Source organism: Protopterus annectens, chromosome 1.part1 (assembly GCF_019279795.1).
Source record: "Protopterus annectens isolate FY-2018-M chromosome 1.part1, PAN1.0, whole genome shotgun sequence".
Lineage (NCBI taxonomy): Eukaryota > Metazoa > Chordata > Ceratodontiformes > Protopteridae > Protopterus > Protopterus annectens.
In genome coordinates, this window is record NC_056726.1 from 421,189,768 (window position 1) to 421,216,625 (window position 26,858).

Below are 26,858 nucleotides of genomic sequence, written 5' to 3' on the forward strand. Positions count from 1 at the left end.
TGCCTGCTGTAATAGACTATGATGCCTATTTATTATTATTTTTTTTTTACTTAATGTTCTAGTCACTACTCATGCTTTATACAGTGGGCACCTTTGGATCCCCCCTTGTATCTGAGCTTCTACTGTAAATGGGCTTTTGCCAGATAGGCTAGTTCTGTCAGCTAAATAAATAAAATAAATTCATAACACTGTTGCTCCAGTCACAAGTATGGAAATCTTTCTGTAAAGCAAACTGTTGACAATGCAAGCATTTCACAGGAGTCAAGAAGCCAAAATCTCTGCTGATTTTTAGTTAGAATGGCTACTCTTGAAACAATACTGCTAGATTATAAACACATAGTAAAGCCTTAGCTTCGCTCTTCTTAGGTATTTGCTACATACATTAAAACAAGCAATCCATTTGTGTAACACTAACAAACATTAAGAGCTTTAAGTAGCATCACCTGAACCATTTGTTACACTGTAACTCTTGTGCATGGAGGGGAATGCAATTTGCTGTTAGCATTCTTGAGAAAAGGAAGTCTACAAGGAAATGCATAAAGCTAAAAGGAAAAAAAAAACCTTCCGTTATACCTCCAGTGCAAGACATTCTTTGGACTCCACCTTACTGTTTCGACATCTTTAGGCCACAAGTCCCCTTATGCACTAGTACTGTAGTAGTACTGTAGCTACCCCCAACACAATTTTATTTGTTAACCTGATATGCAGAAGGCTGTTCCAATGTATACATTTAGCCATGATTTGTGTTCCAGGCATAGAGAAGAAGACAAATAAGATTTTATTACAGCAGTGGGGATGTACACAGTAGCAATGTTTTACATGCGCTGTATTTCTTACTGATGTAGTACACTAACTCTTTACATCTGTATAACGACTTCACTGAACTGTAAGGGTGCCACATTTAAGCATGGCCACATCTATGGAGAAAGATGGAGCCTATGACCCAGCTGGCCAGGTTAGATTAGCAGCCTGGATATTCCAGTAGCCTATAGGGAGAGGAGGGTGATTAAAAAGTGGTGACCATTGCCAGTTCAACCATCCCGACAGGAGATCTTAAGTGATTCTGACATACTGTGGGTGTCTTCAGGATGTGGGTCCCACTACACAATTTTGTGTTGAAGATCAGGGTAGACAGGGATGCTAAGGGGATAACTGATTGCACGAGTGAGCTATGTCTCACAATGTACAACATACTATAGAACGGTTGCCAAGATCCATAAAGGGAAGTTAGGCATATAAAGAAGATAGCAGTATCGTTCACAAATACCCTAATGCCACTCTCCTCTGACTGCAGGAAGGGAAAAATGTGCATTACTTACAGGGCACTAAATTAACTTAAAGCTAGAATTTTAGACTGAATATTTCTTGCAAGAGTCTTCTTAACAAGTTAAAAAAAAACATAAAATACAGTTCTACCACAGAACAGCCAGCACACTCAAAGCAGGCAGATTCATGATTTTTTTCTCTGTACAGTAGGAAACCAGTCCTGTTAACAGTGTAGGTGGACAGTATTTTAGTACAAACAATATAGTGGAAGACAGGTACAAATTATGACATAGGTGTCAACAGTGTTCTTAAACAAGATGCTCTGTATGTGAAAAGGCTTTAAAAAAGGCTAATATGTTCACAATATGTCTAAATATTGCATGCAAACTCTAAACTGGCTGCATTTATTGATAAAGGGAAGTAATTTCAATGCCATTTTCCTGAAATTTTAAACTTTCTCAAACACTGAAAGTCTACGTATGAGACTACTGAATCCATACTCTCTGAAAAAACACAGTTTAAATGCCAAAGAAGAAGACACTCACAGTATGTCGGAATCACTAAAATCTCCCATCCCCCCGAAAAAAAAAAATCAACCCATCATCTCTGCTGCAGATGACCTTTGACTCTAAAGCACAAAGAAATAAGTCACAGCAGGAACAATCACCTGCACATTGTCAGCATATGCTTAATCTACATAGTTAGGGAAATGTCAACCTTGTCCTTAAGGCAGTATTTCATGCTTTTTACAGCTAGGGCTGTCTCAGTTCCTCAGCACTTCCCTGCTAACTCCCGTACTGCACTATTTGTTATACCCTATTGTCATAAGGTAGTGAGTAAACAAAGGAAACAACAGTGCTATTCATTCATTGCATTAAGGTCTGTTAGCTTAAGATGAGGCAAAGGCCATTTATTTCAGTTCCTCATGGAGCTGACCACACTGTGTGCAAGAGTCACTCATAAAAGCAAATGAACCACATAGATCAATAGTCGGTACAATTCTAAAACAAAGGAGTGTGTGTATGTGTGTGTCACAGTAGCCGATATTCTGGGTGCATATGAGATGGTAGCCTGGATACACATAAGACTGTCATGTTTTACAGCAATGGTTCAGTTGGGTACTTTCACTTACATGTGGCATTTTACACATAAATGTCACACTTGCAGCATGCTTTCCAGCCACCTGTGGACAAATCTATGCTGCATGCAGGCTTCTTGAGAACTAGCAGGCATAAACGCATCTAAGAGAACACCTCTCAACATCCTGGCTCTGTAACTGTACATCCCCGGTGTAAGTATAACATCTCCAAGTGCCTCCTCTTCTACCATACTCTCCTTTCCTGTACTCTGTTAAAAGTATCACTCTGCCATCACCCTCCCCACCTTCTACCTAAGCCCCTCTTAATTCTCTTTTACTGCTCATTTCATTTACATCTCAAAATTAAATCAACCTTTTGCTATTCACCTCTTGTAAATAACTCCGTACTCTACTGTGACAGTTATTGTACTGCACAGAGTAGAATTACTATAAGAAGCTTTACTACCATATGTACAGGTTACCATCCTACCTATTTTTGACACTGTAACATTTAGTTCAACTGCATTCTGTCTGACATTGCTAATTCTATATAACTTAAAAGATTTTGCTGGTACTTCATGTACTGGAACCTAACCCCCCCCACACACACACACACTTCTGACAGCCCCTAATAATACAGTTCAGACTGTGGCAGCAAATTTAATGAAGGAATCTGGTACTGCTATTCACAAAATGAGACACCTTTTTAAGCCTTCTACCACCTTGGTTGTTAGACCTTGCTGAAAATTATGTATTAATAACTTCTGATTTGTTCGCAAGAAGCAGAAACTCTAGATGCAGCAGTTTGAATGTAACAGAATCGAGCAGCAGGGTAAAACAATAACTGTAACCAGAAGGCTTTTTGGACTGAAAAACAGTTAAATCTTGATGAATCAGAAAGGGTATGAACCGGCAAATTTTATTTTAATTAGCAGTGTTTTGAGAAGAATTAAGGGAAATGAGTAAGGCATATTCAAACTTGAGTACGAACGGTCACAGTCCTCTTGAACCACGTGCCTGAGCATCTGAAGTTACTGACCACTTCAGTACTACTTTTGTGATGGTCCATTACTTTTACAGCTGTGCCTTCAGTTAGTTTGTTAAGCAGTATTGAGCAACATAGCTTCGTGTTTCTTTGGGTTAACAATAATTTTGGCATTATGAAGCCACTTAAACATTTTGGTAGTCTTTAGTCAAGTTTTCCCGTACTGCTTTGTTAGTTTTTGTCATCTTTAAGAGTGAAATTATCTACACAGAGTTTAATATTGAACTCAAGTAGACAGTGAATCTGGTAAAAACAGGAAAAACAATTAACAGCCAAATGGAATGACTGTAGCATGTCTCAGCTCTTGACAAAGTTCAAACATGTTCAAAACAAGCCTTTATCATAAGGCATCACCACTTGAGAAGATCTACTGACAAGTCCCCCTTTCTTCTTTGAGTATGTCTTGTCTGTCTGAGGACGACACTGACAGGAAACGTCTACTGAAAGGAAAAGCAACACGCAGGCTTCTATAAAGTCTAAACGTGTGGTTGCCTGAAGGCAAGAGAAGTAGAAATAAGAAATGCACTAAGACATTTTATACGTAAGCAGCTTTTAAAAAAACAACTCTGTCTTAAATGCACCTAGATACTAGAGCACAGGAAATGCTCTTTGGAAAACCTGTTTCCATCTTAAACAAAGAAGTGCAAAGTCATTCAATATTTTTATTAAAAATGCAGCCTTTCTCCCTGGGCCTCAGCTGAAAATGGGTTCTTGCTCAGTTGGTCGGTAAACAAGGGTCAATAACTATAAAAAAAATCAGCTCCCTTGTGCAGGGGAATAAAGTCCTGACTGTGACCCAAATGATATGGGGTCAATTAGCGACTGGGTGCTGGACAGCCAGTAAGGGATGGTGAGACTAAGTGGATGTCACCTCCTCACCCATCATGGGAGGAGGGATGGCAGTACCAAGACCATGCGTAAGTTTAAGGAAATGGCAAAGAAAAGTGAAGGGCCAGAGCATGCTTGCTCCCCAAGCAGTAAGGTGATATATGTAGCACTGGGGTATATGCAGTCGCATAGAGCTAAACTCTGCAATAAAGGAGACATCATGCTGATAGAACTCAGTAGGCTACGGCAAAAAGCATCCACCCTTCATGGATACTTCCATGAAGCCTTCCAGACTCCTGTGTGGCTCTCACTTCAGCTTTCCAAAGAATGATCAGACAAGGGATCTCAAGTGTGAAAATAAAGTACAGGTGTGTGCAGAATGAATGGGTAAAAGTGAAGCCTGGGGTGGTGCTACATATCAAGCAAACATAAGAGGCAAACACGGCAAATAAAAAGGGCATGAGCAAAAGAATTACTAAGAAGGCAGTTTATGGTAAGAGCAACTGTTACACTTGCAAAACCCCTCCTCCATTAGAACACAGCAATATACATAAGGTGAGGCTGCCTATGGTAACAAAGAACAAAACCATAAAGACTTGGGGCGATGTGGGAGCAGAGAGGCCAGCTAAGATTTTTGTTACTACAACCAAAGGGTTCGCTACAGAACTTGACACAGCTCTCCTGCTAGTTGTTGTAAACAATTTGGGCTACACTGTACATTCAACATGAAATCGAAACACTTTAAAGTGATTTAACAAATATAATTACAAATCCAAACTTCAACAGGTGTAGCAGCCTTAGTGAAACCATTGTGTATGGTTCGGCTCCATCTGAAAAACAACTTTTATCATGCAATTTGAAGAAAAACAGCAGAGCTAAAAATCAGGTTAACCTTTTAGTAGCTAAGATACTATATTGTTCATCCTCTTTTTGGTGTATCAATCTTCAGTATCGCATTGTCCAAGGGTAAAAAGGAACAAATTCCAAATTGGAAAAAGTCCCTCCTCAGCCTTAACAAGCAAATTAGATCACTAGTGAAAACCTCCAAAGCCAATTATGAATTGAAACTAGCTTCTGAAACAAAGGGAAACCACAAAGCCTTCTTCAGTTAGGTCAGGAACCTCCATGGCAAAGCCCAGGTTTGTTCCGAATTAGTACTTAACGGTATCACTTACACTGATCCTGCTAGCAGATAGGTTCAGTGTAAACTTCACCCCCCATCACCCCAAAGGCCCATTCCACATCCCCGATACTTGTCCCGTACCTCACATCTCTGTAGATCAAGTGTTAAAGGCCCTATCCAAGGCAAAGAACACAGCTTCCATGGGACCTGATAATATCCCAGGCTGTATTCTGCACCATCTCCAGCAAGAACTAGCTTCGCCATTGAGCACCCTATTCAATCACAGCCTAAGTACAGCTTCATCCCAGCAGAAGAGCATGGAGAACTGCCATAGTCATCCCCTTGCACAAAGGTGGTGCCACTACTGACCCGGGAAACCATCATCCCATTATCTTGGCCAGTCTGATCTGTAAAGCCATGCAGCGTATTATTATGGATCTCATAAACAAGAACATATAGCAATCTCCAAGCACTTGACCCCAACCAGGTCAGATTTGTCAAGTGTAGATCTTGCCTGCTGAACCTGGATGATTTCTTTGAGACTGGATGAGAGAAAGTCAGTACATACAGCTTACCTTGACTTAGCCAAGGCCTCTGACACAATCCCCCACACGGGCATCACTGAAAAGCTAACACAACTTGCCGTAAATCCCTATCCCATCAGGTGGGTGGCCAACTGGCTCACCAATAGACCCCCAAGGTCAAAATAGGCACCTCCACCTCTGACGGCAGATCTGTCACTAGTGGTGTTCCCAGGGATCTGTCCTGAGACCCCTACTGTTTTGCATCTCTTCTCAGAGGTTCAAGCAAAGACAAAAGGCCTGTGTCTGACCAAGTTTGCGGTTGACTGTAAGTTGGGTCCTGTCATTGACTCCCCAAATGATGTTAACATACTGCAAGAGGGTCTCTCAGCAACAAATGATTGGTGCCAAAGTCAAAGCATTAAGTTAAACAGAAAAAAATGTATTATCATACCATTCGGCAAAAACATGGCCCCTACAGATACCACATCAACGGCAACCCCCTAAGCACACAACCTGTGGTGAGAGACCTGGGTAGGTTCTCAGGTTGACAACAATCTCACATTTGTCCATCATGTAGCGGTAGTGGCCAGAAAAGCCTTTTACTTAGTTCATTTCATAAGTAAAGGGATTGCATCCAAAAAAGGAGGTTATTACTTCTCTGTACTCCTCCCTCATTAGGCCAAATATTGAGTATAACACCCCGTTTGGTATGTACCTCTCCAAACATCTGCACCAACTGGAAAGGACAAAGAAATACCTCGCAAAGAGAATCCATGGCCTACAATACCTGTCCTATGCGGGCAGGCTCAAATCACTGTCACACTGCTCGGTATCATACAGATTGCTTAGAGGTGATCTGTGTCTCACCTACAAGGCAATATCGGACTCTGCCGTACAAGAGATACTCCACATCCGTAAGTCTAACTCTTCATGCATTACCCACTTGAAAGGATGAAATCTAATATATGGCATCAACAAAACCTGCTGGAGAGACAGTCTCCCAGAGGCTCCCCTGTCTCTGGAATAGACTTCCCATACATGTCAAACAGAGTACCTCACTGACCCTCTTCAAATGCAACCTTGATGAGTGGATGGGAAACCACAAATTTGTCTCAGGGGCTCCACCTGTGTCTCTCATTGACAGGGGTGACAGGTGCTGACTACGGTTTCTTTTTTGGGGATAAGCTCTTGGCTAGGCTTGCAAGGGCCTCAGGCCCATTAGACTAGTAACCTCCTATGATAGATGACATCTGATTGAAATCAAGAGTGAAGATCAGCACTGTGTACAAAAGTAGGACTGCTGGTATGACAGAAGTGTGTGCAGTGTGACACATCAGGCTGAACCAAAACACTGGAGCAGCACTGCAAAGCCTTCATGCTGAAACAATGGTGTAGTGGCCTGGCCTTGTGGTGTAGAGGCATATAGCCCTACCTGTGACCCAGGGAACCTCGGTTTGATTAATGGCCTCAGCACTGATGGAACCAGGCAGGGAGAAGGAGTGAAGGGTATGGTCCAGAATTCTCCAATGGAGACGGAGAGGATTACATGCACTCAGCAGCAGACAGGATGTTGTGATTTCCCTGGTGGAGATAGGGGAAAACACTGGTCATGCTGTGAAAGGAGAACAGGGTCATCTGTAGAGAATGTCCTCTATGGAAGTGCGGGGACATCCTTCACTGGCAACCCGCTACACACCCACCCAGTGCCTTGGCAGGTGCATGTAGTTAGAACCGGTGAGGAAACCAGGCCTAATGCCTGTCTCAATGATGACCCAGCTTAACATGGCTTCTAGTCGGTGAAGGGAACAAACTGGCTGATAGACAGAGGGGCAAAAACTGTGAAAAAAAAATACTGCAGTGCAGGAAAGTGTCAAGCAGTTTAACATATGCGAAAAACTTTGAACAGTCCACAGCATAAAATCATTAGAGCAACATGTAGACAGTATACCAAAGGAGATATTACCTGGCACTACAAACCTTGCATAGCTGCTGTGGGAGAAATTCTAGACATCTAACACTGGCTTCCAATTAAACAGAATCAAAAGAACAGAATGCAGACTACACAAAATAGTGTATGGGCAGCATGAAGGCAAGCAGTTAAGATTTCTGTAACACAGAAAGAAAAAAAGATTTTTCCCTCACAGCTCCAGGGTCTAGGGTTCTACCTTGTGGAGTCTGCACTTCCTCCATTTTTTTTTCTTTGCTTCAGTTTCCACTCACCTTCTGAAAAAGCATGCTGGTTGATTGATTACATTAAAGGGCCCACATATATTGCATTCACATTTACCCATATGACTTGGGTCATAACTGAAAAAGATTCAAGAAGGATCAGCTGCAGACCTCCCAAACGTTCCGAATTACTCGTTTTTTACCGAGTTTTGGGGTCCAAATGAAGGGGTGCCACGATTCCCGAGTGGCACCCCTTCATTTCCGATTTTTCTTTTTTTTAAATTTTCGCGCTGTCGGAGCTGACGTCATCACGTGCGCGATGACGTCAGCACCGTCAGGCTACCAGCCAGTTGGAATTGAGCTCAAGGAGCTCGCATCATCATTTCTGACTGGAGGTTAAGCTAACGGCGGGAATACAGTCAGCGAGCCCTGAAGGGGCCAGGAGATACAGCGAAAGTGAGCCCTGAAGGGGCCGGGATTAATGGCAGCTGGGGGATACAGCAAGCCCTGAGGAGCGAGGATGGAACAGAAGAGGCCGAGCACTACTCAGGGTAAGTGTGTGTGTGTGTGTGTGTGAAAATGCCTTCATCATATTCTCCCGCTTGGTGGGGATCCACCACGACATGTTTTTGATCCTGCTTCACTCAGCCCTGCCCTCCTTAGCCCGTTTTTCACGAGGTGATTTTTGCCTCGGGACTGGGAGTCGGGATGATCACCGAGCTACACCATGTTGAAAAGTCACTAGCGGGGTTGTCACACTGGGGACCAAAACAAAACAACCCTTTCTGACACTCTGGAGCTGTTTTCCTATGGTTAGGTTTTACTTACAATAGCATATCCCTTCCAACGAATTGCAAGAGTAGTGATTCCTCAGACGGCACCAAAGTGCCCAGCTGTCTACCAGTCACCATAGAGTTGGCAATTCCCTCCAGGTTTTTTACATGTCATTTTTTTTAGTTCTCAGCTGCAACCAAGAGCTGGAATTAGGCAGCTTCTGCTACTCTTAATCACATAAATCAAACGGTATTCTCCACTACTACACAGCACAAACCTATCAGGCATAATACAAATGATCATTCACAGAACGAAGTTTTAACAACTACCATACTTTTAACTTGTGCTACGCAAATAGTCTCTTGTAGCTTGTGGAGGAGTCGCTATCAAAACTCGTCCCCAGGGGCGACGGGTCCACTGAAAGCTTTGTTGGCCGAAGGCAATATGAGTTCTATCATCATAGCTCGAAAAAAAAAAGAGCAGGTGATCTACCAGGTTGTGCTAAGAACATTTATTTCGGAAACGTTAGGTTTACTGCTGCCAGTTTAGCATGCAAAGTTATTTTAAGCCCCATCTACTGCAATATATATCTTGTTTATGGGGGCAGCATGTAGTACTCAGGTTACTGAATGAAGGCTGCTTAAATCGATTGATGCAGATGCTAAAATATTTTGGATGTGCATGTGTGAGCAGAGAGGTAGCGTAGCACGGGTTAAATGTGATACACTCCTGCAGTTTATTGTCATTCCTGTTCTCAACGTGTGGTTCCACCATTCCAGTAAAAGTAGAATTTGCTAAAGGTGCTTATTATTTGCTTCAATAAGACACCTGTAAAAACCACAGTTCCTGGCATCAGGATTGTTTATATAATACACTTGGTGGCTAGAGGTATTCGGGCTCAAACCCTGTACCTTTAGTACAGGGTATAAAGAGCCTACTATCCCTAGTCACCACCATTTCTGACTGAGTTGAGACTTGAGAGCTATGATGAGAAGCAAGAACACTTTTTTTTTGTGCTAAGAGTTTAGAGCTATGATAAGAAGTGAGCACACATTACAATTTGTATTCCCCTATTATTGTTTTTGTGCTAACAGTTCAGAGGTATGGTGAGTGAGAAGTGAGAAATGAATTTGTATTCCCCCATTATTGGCTTTGTTGTTTGTCCATGTTTTTGTGTTGAGGTTAAGAGCTATGTTGAGAAGTGAGAAATTAATTCACTAAATGATGGCTATTAAGTTTCAGTCTTCCTGTTTTTCAGGCAGCTGCTGATGTGGGATAGTGGTATGTTGTTCTGAATGTAGTGCATAGAGTCCTGGGTTCAAAACCTGCCAGTGAAATGCATGATGGTAGCACAACATTTTATTCTAGCAACTTTACAAAATTATACAAGCAATGTTTAAAATGTGTCCCTGGTTTTTGACCTTTTGTCCCCCTACCCCCAAAAAAAATGAAATTGAAAATAAGTGCGAAATGCTGTGCAAGATGCCTATGGCTTACACTACTGTCATTCTATTTATAGTGTGGGTGTGGAAGCAGACTTTTATGATGGAAAAGTTCTGAATTAGGCAGTTTTGTCATTATTGGTTCATGTGTTTTGTTTCATTGCCTACAGTACAGATTACTGGTAAAATGTTCAAACAATAAATTTAAAATGCGCTCTAACGTGTGTTGTATTATACAAGGAATATAATTTAATAAAGTCAGGAAGGTGTATAAAGAAAAGAACACATGTATGTTTATCTTGTTTTGTGTGCAAGGGGACAATGATTTGAAAACAGCCCAAAGGTAATCTTTATCCACCACTGGCCAGATGCATTTTCTTTGGATGTGGTGTGGATTTCAATGCTGTTTCAAGGGCAAAGTTTAATGTCAAGCCTATTTTCATTGTGAGACAGTATTGTTTTGTTTACCAGATGATGTCTTTTAGTGTTTCTGCAGTGTTGTGCTGTAAAATGTAAAAATAAAATTCAAATCATTGTAGAAGTAAAGCAGTATGCATACATTAGTGTTTATGGTAAATGGGGCAAAATAGCCAGGTAACAGGACACTGGAATGGCTGCAGGGGGACTCTGGTCTGGTGCCATGTTTTGGTCGTCTGTTCTTCAATTTGCGTTCGAAGGTAGTATCCCACAATCCCATTGGAGTGGGTGGGGTTACATAATTATGTATGCAAATTATATGTTAATCAGCATACAGATTTGTACCTATTTTTCATGGGCCTTGTCCAGATTTTTGATGTTTCCAGGTTGAGAGGTATGATCAGCTGACTTACCAGTTTAACAGATAAATAAATGAATAAAAACTGTAAATAAATGCAAATGTAGCTTTGTGATGTGTCTTATAAACACATGAATGTATGCTAGAATGTCTTTGTAAAACTGCATATGGCAGCTGGCTGAAATCTGCCTCAGTGGCGACTATCTATAACAAAAATTTGTTACCCAAATGAGTTATGTCAAACAGACCTGATGATATACAAGGGACCCAAAACAACCGAGATATTACAAGCACTTGAACTTAGAATATATCTCTAAGAGCATGCACATGTGAATTCTTGCTGCGTTTACTTATTAAAGAATGAGCCTCTACCACAAACTTCCAGCCAACAAAGGTGAAAAACAATACTGTGTGGCTTGTATGTTCACATTGCTTTAAAATCAAACTACTATTTCATAATTCAGTATAACCTGAAGTTATTCATGACATCCCTCCCAAAGCTGACATATAACAATATGTAACATATTAAATGCACTGCACATGTATGACATCTTTTGTGACTAGTCCTCAGCATGCTTGATTCTAGAGTTTGGTTCCCAGAAGGGCACGAAACTACAGATCTGAGACAGACAAAAAGCTGTACTTTGGCTTCATGTGTTTAAACAGTGTGTGGTTTACTTCCATGTATTCTGTAACACAAAGAAACAACCCCCCACAATATCATGGCCCTTCCTGATACAAACACACGTCAAATCCAAGGGGGCCGCAGTCATATCAGCTGGATATTGTCAGATAAAGTGTTGCCATTTTTAATATCCTCTGCTTGACTTATGATGCAAGCATTTAAATGTTTTACTGAGTCTGTGAACAGAGGCTAGCTAATATACCAGTCATGTACAATACTCAAAGAAAGAAAGAAAGAAGCTGCAGCTATTTGCTGCAATCCGACTTGCATTTATCTATGGTAAAATAGTGTTGTTACAATGTTTCCTGACTTAATGTTTCACAGTTAACTTTTCCAAAATAACACTGTTTCCAAAATGTGTTTACTGATATGTTCCTTTGAAAGAGTCCCTCTTAAGTCCTGGAGTGCTGACAGCCAGCAACTCAGGATACAGATGCTTCCCCAGTCTGTCACTGTAGCACCTACTTTCCCACAGCGATAGGATAATGTGTTGAACCGTAATACATTTTAAAAGCAGACTGTGACAGCTTGTTCTCTGCAGTCAGGGGTATCTAGATGCCAATGCAACACATCTTTAAGCAAGATCTAAAATTCTGGACATGAAAGGACTACATCAGAATGTCCCAGTTCTCACTTGAACCACATTATGACCACAAGTATATGAGTCTGATGTTGTGAGGTATAATAAATACACTCATACTTGTCATGATACTTTACCAGAGAGGCCTTGTTAGGTAGTACAGTCCATTGTGTTAGTAACTGAAAACTACACTTTACTAATAAGAGATGATGCTGTGGAAGACATTTTGTACAAAATGTACACATATTTTTGTACCTGAAAAGGAAAAAAAGACATGAATTCTGATATACGAATAACAGGAAGATAGAAAATTAATACACAAGATGAATTCAGAAATGTCAGACTCAAAACCAAATCCAGATTTATATCTGAAGGCTGTTCAGATTTTAACACCTGCTTGGAAATATTATCAGAGGTTTGGATAGAAACCTTGAAAGTGTCCTTCCAGAGAAACGAAATGCACTGAATTATTTAACTGGGAATTATTAGATTTTCGGCCAGGAAAATTAAGTAATGCTATTCTTTGTTATATGGAGTCTATCCAAAAACACACAGACTGAAGTTTGACAAAAATCTGTTTCTTGTTCTTCTTCCCTTAACACAGCCAAGAACACAGTCCCTTAAGAATGTAGTGTATGCATGAGCCAAGTGAGAAGGAAACTTGGGACTAGACAAAGAAACAAGGAATAGCTCCAGGGAAGCTCAAGACAGAAGTACAGAATTCACTGAAGTACTACTTCCACTGATGTCCTTATTAATATTAGGGCTTAGAAACTGTTCTATACAACAGCTGCAGTTGTGGCAGAGTATGGAATGGACCAAGGAGAACAGGTGTTGCCCTGTATGAGCAAGGCACACCCACATTACTGGATTCCCCACATTTCTGAAATCTGCAACAGAGATGCCTACTTGACAACAAAAGTGTACGTGGATAGAAAATATGGTACATGCGACTGAAAGCACTGGCTAACACCATGCAGACACCTTGCAAGTGATTCATATAACTACAAATGGTCAGATGATGAGGTCAGCTGCTCCTGTACCACACTACCTCTTCTTCCAAGGCTTTGGGTGTAGGGTGTCCACAGACCGGTCATAAATTTGTTACACTCCAAGTAACTAGCAAGTGTTGCCAGGACGCCTCACTCCAATTTTTACATCTATTTCTGCTTTTAAAAGTGTGGCACAGCTAAATCTGATGCTCTTTAATATGGGTAGTACTCAATAGGCAATTGCTGAAAATTAGAAATTACCTTCAGAGGGAAAAGGATATTGTGCAAAGACTGCATACTTTTTTTGAGAGACAATGCTTACGTTGTTCTTAGAAAAAGTACTATGGTGTAAGGCAGAAGAATAGGTAAACAAAACCAATTGTTTTTTTTTTCTGGTAGCGCAAAGTAAACAAAGCAGTTGGGTGGAGGAGCTGAAGTAGTATGCTACCCCTGTACAAGTTTAACACAAATTTGTCTGTGGTAGTTTATAGCTAGACATACCCCTCATCTGTACAGATTTTTGCAGAATGTCCAGATTTTTGCCTCATATTTTTGGTGTGCCCCTCCTAAAATCTGTACCTTTCTGGCAAATAGCTGAGGATTGAAGTCATTAAATAATGACAAATATTTGAGTTTAAGACTCCACAGCCATCAGAAAATTCATGCTAATGAAAAACCTATTATTCTATCAACTTTCTAAGTTTGTAAGAGCAGTATTTAATATATGTCCCTATTTGTCCCACCATCATTTTAGGCTGTGTCCAGATTTCTTGCTCTAAGAGGTTAAGAGGTATGCAGCTAGAGCTTATAACTTAAGTAGTTCACAAAAACAAAAAACAGCTCCGGTGCAGTGTAAAGACATTATAATAATGATGGTGTAAAATAACATCTTTCCACCTATCATTTTTAAACATTTTTTCCAGGCTGAGTTTAGTCTGCTTGAAGGGGTGGTTGAGAAGGCTGCATTCAGGAAACTTTGCTCCCAATACAGCATAGAATGTTCAAGAACTTGAACTTCATTAGTGTCTGAATGCAGGTAAAACAATGGCACAGTGAATAAACCAGACATACAACTTACTTAGCTACAGACAAACCCCAGTTGTAATTCTAATGTTGTACTGTTTTACTGTGCATTAACCAACAACAAAATCCCTTTAGCAATACAACAAATTGTTCTTCCTTAGAGTCAGAGCAAACCACACGAAAACATACAAGAAATAAATAGTTGTACATATCAAGGTATGCCCAATCACCTTATTTACCATAGCAAAAAATCTCAATGATGCACATCTAATATCCTGGCACTCGCATCAACCTTCTGTAATAAAAAATATATATATGTATATACATATACACACACACACACACATATACATAAACAGTTCGTGTTTATATATTGGTAGAACCAACCAGGTTTCTTCAGTGTGTGACTATTTTTAAAATGGTCTGCGTTCACATATGCATTCATTCATTTTTCTGATTACCATTTTTAACACTTTTCCAGATCAAAAGGGAGCCAGAGGTTATCCACTACAGGTAATGGGCACATGTCTAAAACTAGTCCTGGGAAAGATTTCAGCCCATTTCAAGGCATACCCACGCAGTCACAAACACACACACATTCCACACAGCGTACACTGGAATTTTATTGTTTAAATACCCTGCTGATGTTTTTTTTCTTAGCTAGCTGCCAGAATCTTATAAAAGTATTACCTTACATTCATAGCAAACAATTAAAATAAGGGCTTAAATTCTGACACTGGCTATCATCTGGGTTAGTGGTGAGAAACATTGCTAATCCCAAAGCCGTTCCTATGTCAGCTGGTACATTTCCAAAAGTGATTCTTTCTTTAGGTACAATCCCATGAGCATGAAAGGAAAATATTACTAGTTTGAAACTATCAGCATTTAGCTATAAAGCAACACTTAACTTCTATTTTGTAATGCAAAACTGCCACATTTACAAAAGTCATATATAATTATTTAAATAAAGAACAGAGCACATTTGGGCCTGTGTAGCATTTCATTTAGCTGCAGTGAAACAACTAACTCAGAAGTATGCACTGTTTATGTACCCTGTGTTTTGGATATACAAACTGATCAATGGCCACTGATCTGTGTAGAAAGTGCTGACGGTACTTTTAAATGACAAACCAATTTAAAAAGACTATCTGAATTGTTTTTAACAGTACTTAGAGAGTGTACTAGTATCTGACACACACAGACACATATACAGATGCAGTCAAGTATGCCTTGTCTTTTAAACTTTAGGCACCTGAACCCACACTATTCAACAGTTTCTACAACCCAGGTGAGCAACAGCAGTCTTTACAGATGTATTTCAAGACATTACAGAGAAACATTCTAAAACTGTAGTGGCTCACAGATTACTGACATCTACGATGAAAGATGTAGCTTGTGTGGTCTGCTAGTTTAGCACAGAGGATTAAGGTTATGAACAAAGAGCTTCATACTGTTGTTCTGAGATCGAGTCCCACAGTCTCCATTTACTTTCTGTGTAACTTTCAGCAAATCACTTGTGAAGACAGTGTTCCCAGGACACATATGAAAAGACCCAATTATACAACGGGTTAACCCATTTAGCATATTAAAAAAAGGGGCAAGTCCTTTTTACATATCTCCATGTTCCTCTTATAAAGAGTGACAAACGGAGCACAAACTACATTTAACAAGTCAAAAACAAAACTTTTAGAAATTTCACTCTGTAGAACAAAATCACTGCTGACTACAGTCTCATATTACCATATGAAAAATTCAGTCCAGCTGTACATCATTAAAATCTGCTTTCTGGAATTAAATCAACATATCCAAAAGAAAATTAATACTTCACACCGGCTCATGCAAGTGAACAGAAAAGAAAACATTACTACTGATAATAACAACTTCAGTGTCTTTCATTGAAGTTTTGGGTCACATTTTCCTGGTATGACAGCACACCAGTCTGAAACAAAAGAAGTAATATGCCACTGAGTTTTTAAAGTACATATGCTGTCTCTTAACCACAAGAAAAAACTGAAACTGGAGTATCAGGGTATTCCACTCTAATATGCAGACTTTTAAGTTAAAGAACACTTAACAAAAAGACACTTACAGCCTGACACAACACCACAATCCGAATAAAGAACTAAACTTCTTACCTTTCAAGCAAAACATTATTGTGGAGTTTCTCCATGAATAAATAGGATATTGCACATTCCTTCATGGAAGCAGACTAACTGAGTTTGAGGCACAAAGCAGCTTTCTCCAGCCTACTTCATTCAGCACACCACAGCCCCCGAGCCCTGGCAGCAGGCCAGCTCATGTTGTTACAGGAAACTGCTGTCCAATCCACACCATTCTCAGTCACAATGCTGACAATCCCATTACACCATTCTCTCTCTCTCTCTCTTTCTCTATCTGTTCGTGGTGACTCCCTTGCACACTAACACAGCTCCAAGTCCACATCTCATCTGTCAGCATTCTTGTTGCTACAAACACTGCTTAAACACAAATACACTGTGCCAGTAAAGAAATAAATCACCCTTAATTCCTGCATATGAATATAAAGCTACATTTATGCTTAACAGCACTTGTTGACTACACAAAGCAGAAAACTACATATAACTAAATTAATACTATCTCGCTGCATGCAAAATCTAACCCTACACCACCACCACCATAAAAAACAGCACAACACAAAAAGTATGTGTGTGTGTGTGTGTGTGTGTATGTATATATATATATATATATATATATATATATATATATATATATATATATATATGTATATATATATATATATATATATATATATATATATATATATATATATAGATACACACATATATTTTTTTTCAATGTGTCAAAGTCAAGCATATTAAAAGCGGACCAAAATATCCCATAAATAAACTCCATTTTAACTAAGCTACTGGAATGCTAATTTACAACTTGACAGTTCTTTAATCGATTTGTAAACCAGGTAAGCTCATTAGAAACAAGTGCCCCTTTCAAGGAGGATCTGGGAACAATCTCTGGTTAACTTACAATCACGGAGTACGCAGGTAGAGAATGATTAAATCAAACTCAGGATTACAACATGAAGGAGATTCACAGTTCAGAGCCTTAAGCCATATTGTGATTCCACATTAATTAGAAGCTACAGCAGACAGTTTTTTGTCTATTTCTTCCCTAGTTTCTATTACTTGGTCTGGTAGCTTATACGTCATTGTAGCTTGAATTCTGATGCAATCAATCCAGTGTAAAGCTCGTACCATTTGTCAACAGGTCTGTATAACTAGTAGTTTTGGTTTATGCAGCAAAATGAAGAAAAGGTCTAGCAAATCTTCTGGGAAAACAAATTCCATCTCTCTATATGGAGCAGTGAAATAAAGCCGTGACCATGACCCAGGTGACCTAGATTTAGTTAGTGGCCCAGGCAGTGTAGGAAATGACGAGAAAAGAGTGAGGAATGACTGAGGAGGGGGGCTGGGCATGCTTGTCCAGGGTGCATGATCTATGTTAGAATCACCACTAGAAACCAGAGACAGTACAGTTGTGTACACTTACCATAAATGTAGATGTTCGAGTGTATTCACTGTTGCAGTCATTACACTTGGGTTATCCTGCCGGCAGGCTACCCTCAGTCACTCTGAATTCCAAAGTCTAGGTCCGGCGTCGGTTGCTGTCGCCTCTTCCCTGACGTCAGTGCGCCAGGGGTATAAAAAATGCAGCTGACGCCATTTTCTTCAGTTTTTCTTGCCCCAGATGTCAAGTGCCCCCAAAAAGGAAGGCTAGAAATATGCCAATCAAACATGCATGCACCAAAATATAGTATACCTTTATCTACAAGCAAATACACCACATAGGTTGTATAGATTATTGAAGTGCAGCTAAGTTCCAGCAAAAAGAGATGGGGGATAGTGGGTGGGTAACCTGGACTGCAACAGTGAATACACTTGAACATCTACATTTATGGTAAGTGTACACAATTGTACTATGTTCTTCATGTTTCACTGTTGCAGTCATTACACTTGGGTTGAAACCCAAAGCTATGGTTGGGAGGCTGGAGCTAAATAGCATTAGGAGTGGCTATGAGGCCCTGCAGAACTGCAGTGGCAAAGCCTGCCCTGGATTTAGAGTAGAGTGGTAAATGATAGTGCTTTGTAACGGTGTGCACTGAACTCCAGGTAGCAGCCTCTAAAATGTCTTTGGTTGGTGCTCCCCTGAGGAAGGCTGCTGAAGTGGCTGCTGCTCTGGTTGAATGTGGCCTAATGCCCTTAGGTACTGGCTTGCCATGTTGTGAATAGCAGAAACAAATGCAGTGGCCTATCCACTTTGAAATAGTCTGCTTTGAGATAGCCTTTCCTTGTGATACTGCAGCATATGCCACTAGTAGTTGCTCAGTCTTTCTGAAAGCTTTGGTTCTGTTCTCTTTCTGAAAGCTTTGGTTCTGTTCAAGTAGAAGCATAGCTGTCTGTGTATGTCCAAACAATGCAGAATTCTCTCCCCCTTATTCTGTGGGTTTGGATAAAAAGTAGGCAGATGAATAGTTTGGTTAAGGGCCACACTGGACACTACCTAAGGCATAAATATCGGGTTTGTCCTCAGAGAAAAACTGTCTGGATAAAAATGATAAAAGGTTCCACAGCCATGAGTGCCTGTAGCTCTGAGACTTGTCTTGCAAAGGTTATTGCTAGGAGCAGAGCTGTTTTCCAAGATAAAAACTTTATATCAGTTGTAGCGGATGGCTCAAAAGGGGGCAGAGTGAGTTTTTCCAAAACATAATTGAGGTCCCATGCAGGTATTGGTGATCTCCTTGGAGGCCTTAAGTTTTTGGCTCCTCTGAGGTATTGCCTTAACAAAGGATGAGAAAAGATTGGTGGCTCTGTATTGTAATGAGCTGAAATGGCAGAGGCATGAATTTTAATCGATGAAAAGGATAGGCCTTTGTCCAGCATCTCAGTTAGGTATTGCAAAATCTGAGGAATATTTGGTACTAGTGTGTCAATTCCTTGTGCCTGGTTCCAGGCACAGACTCTCTTCCATTTTCCAGCATAAGATTTTCTAGTACTACGCCTCCTGGCCTCCAAAATGACATCCATCACTGCTTTAGTGAGAGGTGTGTTTTGTATGATTACATTATCCGCCATGCTGCCAGATTTAAGGTCTTGAGTTGGCTGTGCAGGATCTGATTGTTTTGTTGGGACAGTAGGTGAGGTATTTGAGGTAAGGACCAGGCTGGGCATTGAGACAAGTTCCTTAGGATTGGATACCAGTACTGGCGGGGCCAGTCTGGGGCAATCAGTATCATTTTTGGCTACTCTTGTCTGACCTTTAGGAGTACCTTGGGGAGGAGAGGCAGTGGAGGAAAGGCATATACTGTTAAGTTTTTCCAGCTGAAAGATAGGGCATCCACTTTCCATGCTTGTCTGTGATAAGTCCTTGTGCAGAATCTCTTTAGTTGGCAGTTGTGAGGAGAGGCAAATAGGTCTATGTCTGGGCATCCCCATTTCCGTATCATGTCGAAGACTTGTGGATCCAATTTCCACTCGTGGGGATCCATGAGGTTTCTGTTTAGTTCATCTGCCAGAGTATTTGTCTTTCCTGGCATGAATTGTGCCTGCAGATGTACTTGGTAAGTCAATGCTGTGTCCCACAAAGTCATGGCTAGTCTGCAGAGGAGGTAAGAATAAGTGCCTCCCTGCTTGCTTATATACCACATGACCGTGGTATTGTCTGTCTTTATCAGTAGTTGTCCCGGATGAAGTAGGTCCTTGAGGGCTGTCAGGGCATTCTGAACAGCTAGCATCTCTTTTTGATTGATATGTAGATGCATTTGGTTGGCGGACCATGTGCCTTGAATACACCTTCTTGCCATGTGTGCCCCCCAGGCAAAATCTGATGCATCCGTTGTCAATGTCTGCCTGGCTGGGGGGGGTAAGGTGAATGGCTGTCCCTTGTTCTGGTGACAGGCCTTCGCCCACCATCGAAACTCCTGTTGCAGGCAGGGAATGAGAGTAATTATTGTTTCCAGGCTGTGGCAATGCTGAGTCCAAACACTTTTTAGGTACCATTGAAGTTTCCTCATATGCAGTCTTGCATATGGAATTAGCAGAATGCAGGATGTCATGAAGCCCAAAGCCTGCAGAATTTTTCTTGCAGATAACTGGGTCTTTGTTGCCAACAATTTGAAATAGGTAGTCAGTTGCCTTTGTTTGTCTGGCGTGAGATAAGCCATCTGGGCAGTTGTATTTAAGCTTGCACCCAGGAATATTATCTCTTGAGAGGGTACTAGTTTTGATTTCTGTTCATTGAATGTGTACCCTAGGCATGGTAGCAATCTTTTTACAAATGCCAGATGCTATAGTAGAATGTCCTTGTTCTCTGCTTGTATGAGGCAGTCGTCCAAGTAAGGATATATTTGTATTCCTCTTTGTCTGCAGAATGCAATTACTGGTGCCAGGCACTTTGTGAAGACCCTGGGTGCAGTAGATAAGCCAAAGGACAGTGCAGAGAATTGGTAGTGCATTGAGCCAGCTTTGAATCTGGGGTATCTTCTGCATGTTTGTCTGATTGCGACATACAGGTATGCCTCTTTTAGGTCTAAAGTCACAAGCCAAGCCTTCTTGCCCAGCATGGGCAGAAACTGCTGTAAGGTCAACATTTTGAATTTTGGTATATCCAGACATGTGTTTAGAATAGATAGGTCAAGAATTGGTCTCCAGGCTTTGTCCTTTCTGGGTACCAAGAACAGTCTTGAATAAAATCCTTGTCCCTGTTCTTGTTCTGGTACTTGTTGAATGGCCCTCATGTCCACGAGGGATGAGACTTGTTTTTGTGCCTCTGCCCATTGGTTTTTTGGTAGGTCTGGCCAACCGTTTGCCCTTGGCAGGGTATGAAAGTGAAACTTGTAGCCCTGTGACACTATGTCTAAGACCCATTTGTCCTGGGTTATTATGTGCCAATTTTGAGAAAAAAGTGCTAGTTTTCCCCTCCTAAATGTGCTGCCAGAAGATAAGTGCTTGGCGCAGGCAGGGGGAAGTCATTGGGACTGTTTCCTGTAAGGCTCTGATTTGTCTTCTCCACTTTTGGAGGTAGAAGCACCCCATTGTTCAGACCTGTATGAACCTTGGGGCTGGGATCTGCCTTTTGGGCATCTGTATCTGCCCCTTTGTGGTCTGTTTGACACTGGAAAGGACAAATTCTTTGTAGGCCAGTGTCTGCTAAATCTTGGAGGTTGTACCTGTAAGAAATCCTTGACTGTTTGCATAGATTTGTCCTCCATTTTCTTTAACACCTCTTCTGCTTTAACACCAAACAAAGTATCATGTTGCAATGGAGCATCTAATAATTTTGTTTTAACATGATCTGGTAAATTTTGTTCCTTTAACCAAGCATGCTTCCTAATGACAGAACCAGTGACAGCGGCCCTGCAGGAGGCCTCCAAAGAATCAAAACCATATTGCAAAGTATGCTTTCCAACTTGCTCAGCTGCATGCAATAAATCCTGCATTTCTTTGTTTTCTGCACCTTCAGAATTTATCAACATTTTCTGTTTAAGCAGTGACATAATATATTGCTGATATTTGAGCATATGAAACTGACAATTTAAAGCCCTTACAGCCAAGGTAGCAGAGGTGTAAATCTTCTTTCCCCATCTGTCTAATACCCTAGAATCCCTGTCAGAGGGGGTAGGGTTTTTTGCAGTGGATGCCTTGACCCCTTTGGGACCCTGAGAAATAGTTTCTGGGTCAGCAGCAGGGTTTTTGAAAAGGAATTTATGAGAGTCAGGTACCCTGTAATACCTGTCCGGCTTAACAGGAGCTGGAGGTAAGGAGTCAGGGGTCAGACTGGACTCTGAAAATACATCATCTACAATGTCTAACACAGGCAGAATAGCTAGGGGCCTGTGTTGTGGGAGTAAAAGGAAGTCCCTGAGCCTTTTCTTAGATTCAGAATAATCTTGGCTCTCCCAGTGGAAATGTTCCCTCATGGTATGCAAGGTTTCCCCAAAGAGTAATCCTCAGGAGGAGAGGCTGAAGGGACAGATTCTTCAGCATAAGAATCCTCATAGGGAGGAAGAGAGTATTCCTGATCAGAAGAGGAATCTGAAGAAATGGAAACCTGATCTGAAGATTCATATTCTGTCTCTTGCCTACGCCTCTTATCAGGAGGGGGATGGAAACCCCTGATCAAAGTAATTAAGTCTTCGGCCATTTTGAGCATGTGTTTTTTGCACATGGACGCCTGACCATGAGGCTATTGTACTTGTTTCTTTGTCTTTAAAGATGCTTTAGTCTTTGCCTTTGTAGCTGGAGTCGCTTTAATGTACAGTTGAGTTGGTCTGAAAACACCCTCAGAAGCCGATGCCTGCTCAGCGGCTCCGGACCCATCTGAGGGAATAGTTTTCAAAGGTCCAATACCTTGAGCTTCCAGTGGCCTAGGTGACTCCACGTGGGAGTCTATAGTGGCCTGCGGGTCCAAAGTAGCGAGCATCAGGGGCTGCGAAAGCGCCTCACTGAGAGCCGGCAAACTGGCGACTGGCTTAGAAGAAGCCTCATCGTCGGTTTTGGACCTCGGATGCCTGTCCTTTTCTTTTTCTTTGTGTTTCTTGTGAATTGTGGTAGTCGGTTGGCTATCTGACAGCATCGTGTAATTAAATCTTCTGCCAAAATAGTGAAATGCAAAATCGTACTGGCGCTTTATAGTGCGCTGGTTAAATCTAGCACAAAACCAACAACAAGCAACGTCGTGGCCAGGGCCTAGGCAAGGAATACAGTAAGAATGAAAATCCTTATGAGGTATTTGCTTCCCACAAGAAATACAATTATTAACTTTTTCTGACATCGGCCTGGAGCAAGAAAAAAGTTTTCCCCAATGGGGTACTTAGCTTTTAATGAAGACTTCGGATCTGAAATTCGAACACGAAAATCTCAGGAGTCGGCCGACCGGCACTTGCGAACTGCTTCTGCTTTGGGCACCGCGCAGCAAGAAAGACTGAGGAAAATGGTTTTATACCCCTGGCGCACTGACGTCAGGGAAGAGGCGACAGCAACCGACGCCGGACCTAGACTTTGGAATTCAGGCCGACTGAGGGTAGCCTGCCAGCAGGACAACCCAAGTGCAATGACTGCAACAGTGAAACACGAAGAACATCATGCAGACTTGCTTGTCTCACAGGATCATAGGAGGTTACTAGACTATTGACCCAGAGGTCATTTCAAGCCTAACTGTTTCATCCCAATGTAATACCATAGATACTCTAGTCAATACCCAGGATTGTATTTAGTAATAACTGCCCATGTCCAATAGGGTTGTGGGCACTCTAGGATGCCATCTGGTCCCATAGAGGCTGTGTTTTTTTTGCTGGTTTGTTTGTTTGTGATAAGTTTGGAGGGGATAAGGGAGATAAATTTTCACCAAATCTGTCCACCAGCATGTATGCCATCTCTACGGGATCAGTGTGTGTGGATACCATTAGTCACTAGTTCAGCACATGCTTGAGTCCTACTTTTAGGTTGTGTACGTAGTTGAAGAAGGCCTTATGGTTATCCTTGGCTGTTATTGCTAAGTTTTTCTCAGTTACCCTTGGAGGATTTGACATGCTGTCTTTTTGCCTGTTGAGGCTGAGGAGGGTGCTTTTCCACTGTTGGGGCCTCACCATAGGTTTCCTGGACAGCAACTTTTTGCATTTGTTATAAAGTTTGTTGATGCTGGATATCCACCAAGATGGCTTATCCGGCTTTGATTCTCTCTGGAACAGCCAAGTCTATACAATTATACAAGTGATTATACAGGGCTTTAGTGTAAGCTTTGGTGTAGCTACCACTTCCAGCTGGGGGTGGGGCCTGGAATGCATTTATAACTTCCCCTAGGAGGGTATAGTTTGCCTTGGTGAAGTTTTTTTAGTCTGACTTCACCCTTTTTGAGTTCTGGTGTTAGTGCCAGTTCGAAGGTGACTGATTTGTTGTCAGATTTAACAAAAATATCACACCAGTAGCATTATCCTGCACGTCTCAGCACTGTACATATGCAGACTTAAAGCTTATGGCTAAGATGTAAATGAACTGTCATTGGCATTATCTGTGGAAAGAGCTTGGATGTGTTCAGTCAGATAATGGGCCAAGACAAGCTTCTAGCAAATGAGATGCTGCATTTAACAGTACACCATATCTTACCTTCCTGCTTAAGCTGTGCTTCCCACAGACAGCTGCCATGAAACAGAAACATAGCTCTCAGCCTCTTGCCTCCAGGATCGGATACACATTCAGAAATAATCAGGGACACTTTTAACTTGAGGCACTGACAGAATAAGAAAGTGAGAATTAGCATGTATTTTCTTAAGTAAGAGAACTCCACAACTCTAACTATTGTCAATATTTATTAAGTGTAATCCATGACCTTTTCTCCCCAAATGACCAATTTTAGGAGGGATTAAGAAGGACAAAGGAAAATTTTGAGCAAAAACCGGGTACAGTTGACCAATATGAACAGATACACTGTTGGCATTTACATTTCACTAGCACAAAAAAGTCTCAACCCTGGCATCTGTCCCACTGAGCAGGATGAAGTTTCTGTTACTTTGCATGCCCCCTCCCCAAAAGCAACCCGACCTGAGGAAGTTCACAAGAGGAGAATGTGCTAAATTTCATAATCTGCAGCTACCAGAAGGGTGTTCAGAGCAATCTTTTGCTCACTGTAGTCATAGTGTGGCTTAAACAGGACACTGAGAAGGCTAACCAACATCACTGTCAAGCATGACTGTGGGCTGGCAATATAACACAATCAGTACAGCTTAAAAGAGAAATCGGACTACTACTTTAATCAGACTGGTTCACATTTCTAACACCTTTTCTCGCATTTTAGTTACTATAGAGGCAAATAATTTAAGTTGTTTTGTACACCAGGGTCACCTTTCAAAACAGGCATGTCTGTTACTGGGATCAGGTTGGCCATCTAGTATACAGCAGGCTTTGGGGAACATTTGTCAGCAGCCTGCTTCTATAACCAATTTCATGCTATATAAATTTCCACAAATTTTGCCAATGTGCACAGAGGAAGGGGTGAAACAGTGATGCAGGCCTGGCAAATTACACAGCTTAAAGGCAATCATAGATTACAGGCTGAGGGGCACCTTGCAGCCAGTCTCAGTTTATCTGAGGAGCGGTAGCTCAAACCAAGCTAACATGGAATGAGTGGAGGAAGGCAGGTATACATCTAGGGTAAGGCACAAACAGCACAGATGAACTGGGTCACTGCAGGGAGGGGCGGCTGGCAGGCTGCAGTGAAAAGGTCAGGTCCAGTGCAGGGTCAGTCTTTCCTCCACAATAATTCATAGACAGCTTTCTGATGAACACAAAGGCAATAAATATTAGGGGTGGCCTACCTTTGCAGCCACAGACATTTGATGGACTCTCCTGCAATAGTCATTGGTTTCTAATATCTTGCAGCTGTTGGTGAACAGGAGTGATGTCTGTTAAAAAATGAATGATGAAAACAAAAAGACTGAAGGAAATGTCACTGAAAATGGAGTTATTGTTGAATGGCAATGATGGCAGGAAGATAGGTAGGTGGGGTACAGCATTATGGACTGACCTAGCACAACAAGCATACAGGCAGGTCTGTGGGTCACAGGTGGTAATGCAACTTATCTTAATACTTGGGGTTGGAAAGTGGATAACAATGGGGAAAAAGGAACAACCCAAAGTTCTGTATGGCCAGATGTGGCACTGTGGAAAATTCAGGGGACTCTCAGATGCTACCTTTATGGCTGATGTCTAAGCAAAGAAAAAAAAAGAATGGACTTTAAGGGAGGGGAAAGGAAAAACAGTACAGTAAGCATAGTGGTACAAGTACCTGAAGGACTGGTGGGATGCTTGAGACATTAGATCAGGAGATGACCGATGCAGAACGCTGCAGCTGTTATGCAGCAAAAGAATAAAGATATATAACCCCAGTGGCACTGATAGCGCCATCTGTTTCCACCAGGTTGGGTCAGCCATACTCTCCTGTTATTATACAACTTGCAAGGGGCAAGCTCTGCCTTTATCAGCATGTGGGGAGGGAAGGGCACAATGTTATACAGAGATACCACCTCCCTACCTCCCTGGAAAACAACACAGACAGGGTATTGGCAGAAGGCAGGGTTCAATTCCTAAGGACAGAGCTGAGGTGGCACTTTAATGAAGCTTTCTTTGCTAGCTCTCGAATGAGTTACAGAGTTTATTACAAAGCTAAGGCTTTAGTTTCAGACACGAAAGCTATAGGGTTTGACTTCTTGTGGTTAGTTATCTGAATGCTATAAGGTTTGATTTCTGGTGGTTAGTGTTATATAAATGCATGCAGGCATGCATATATTGTAGCACATCTTAGAATAGTTCGTCTCATGTCTGCTCAAACTGCAGCTCTTCAGAAATCACTTGTACATTCTTGATGGAATGAAAATAGTTGCTGCTTATTAGTAAGATGTGTTCTTTTGCAGCTTTCACCCTTTCCCAAGAGTTGTGTAACAGTGCAATTTATATGTATAAGTTTGGGGCATGGAGGTTGAAGGGAGGCTGGCGGCTAGGAAAAGAAAA

At 41.4% G+C, this 26,858-nt stretch overlaps 1 protein-coding gene across 3 annotated transcripts in view; it reads right to left on the reverse strand.

Annotated features, from left to right (window-relative positions):
* NHSL1 (NHS like 1) overlaps positions 1-26,858 on the reverse strand; it is an 829,440-nt gene that overhangs the window by 642,549 nt on the left and 160,033 nt on the right. Inside the window, exon 1 of one of the 3 annotated variants that reach the window (XM_044075551.1) lies at positions 16,440-16,537. The exons of the other annotated variants lie outside the window; for them this stretch is intronic. Within the exon in view, the coding sequence (XP_043931486.1) occupies positions 16,440-16,455 (16 nt within the window). The 5' untranslated portion in view covers positions 16,456-16,537. Of the gene's footprint in view, positions 1-16,439; positions 16,538-26,858 lie in introns of those variants that run through there. 3 annotated transcript variants of the gene reach the window in all.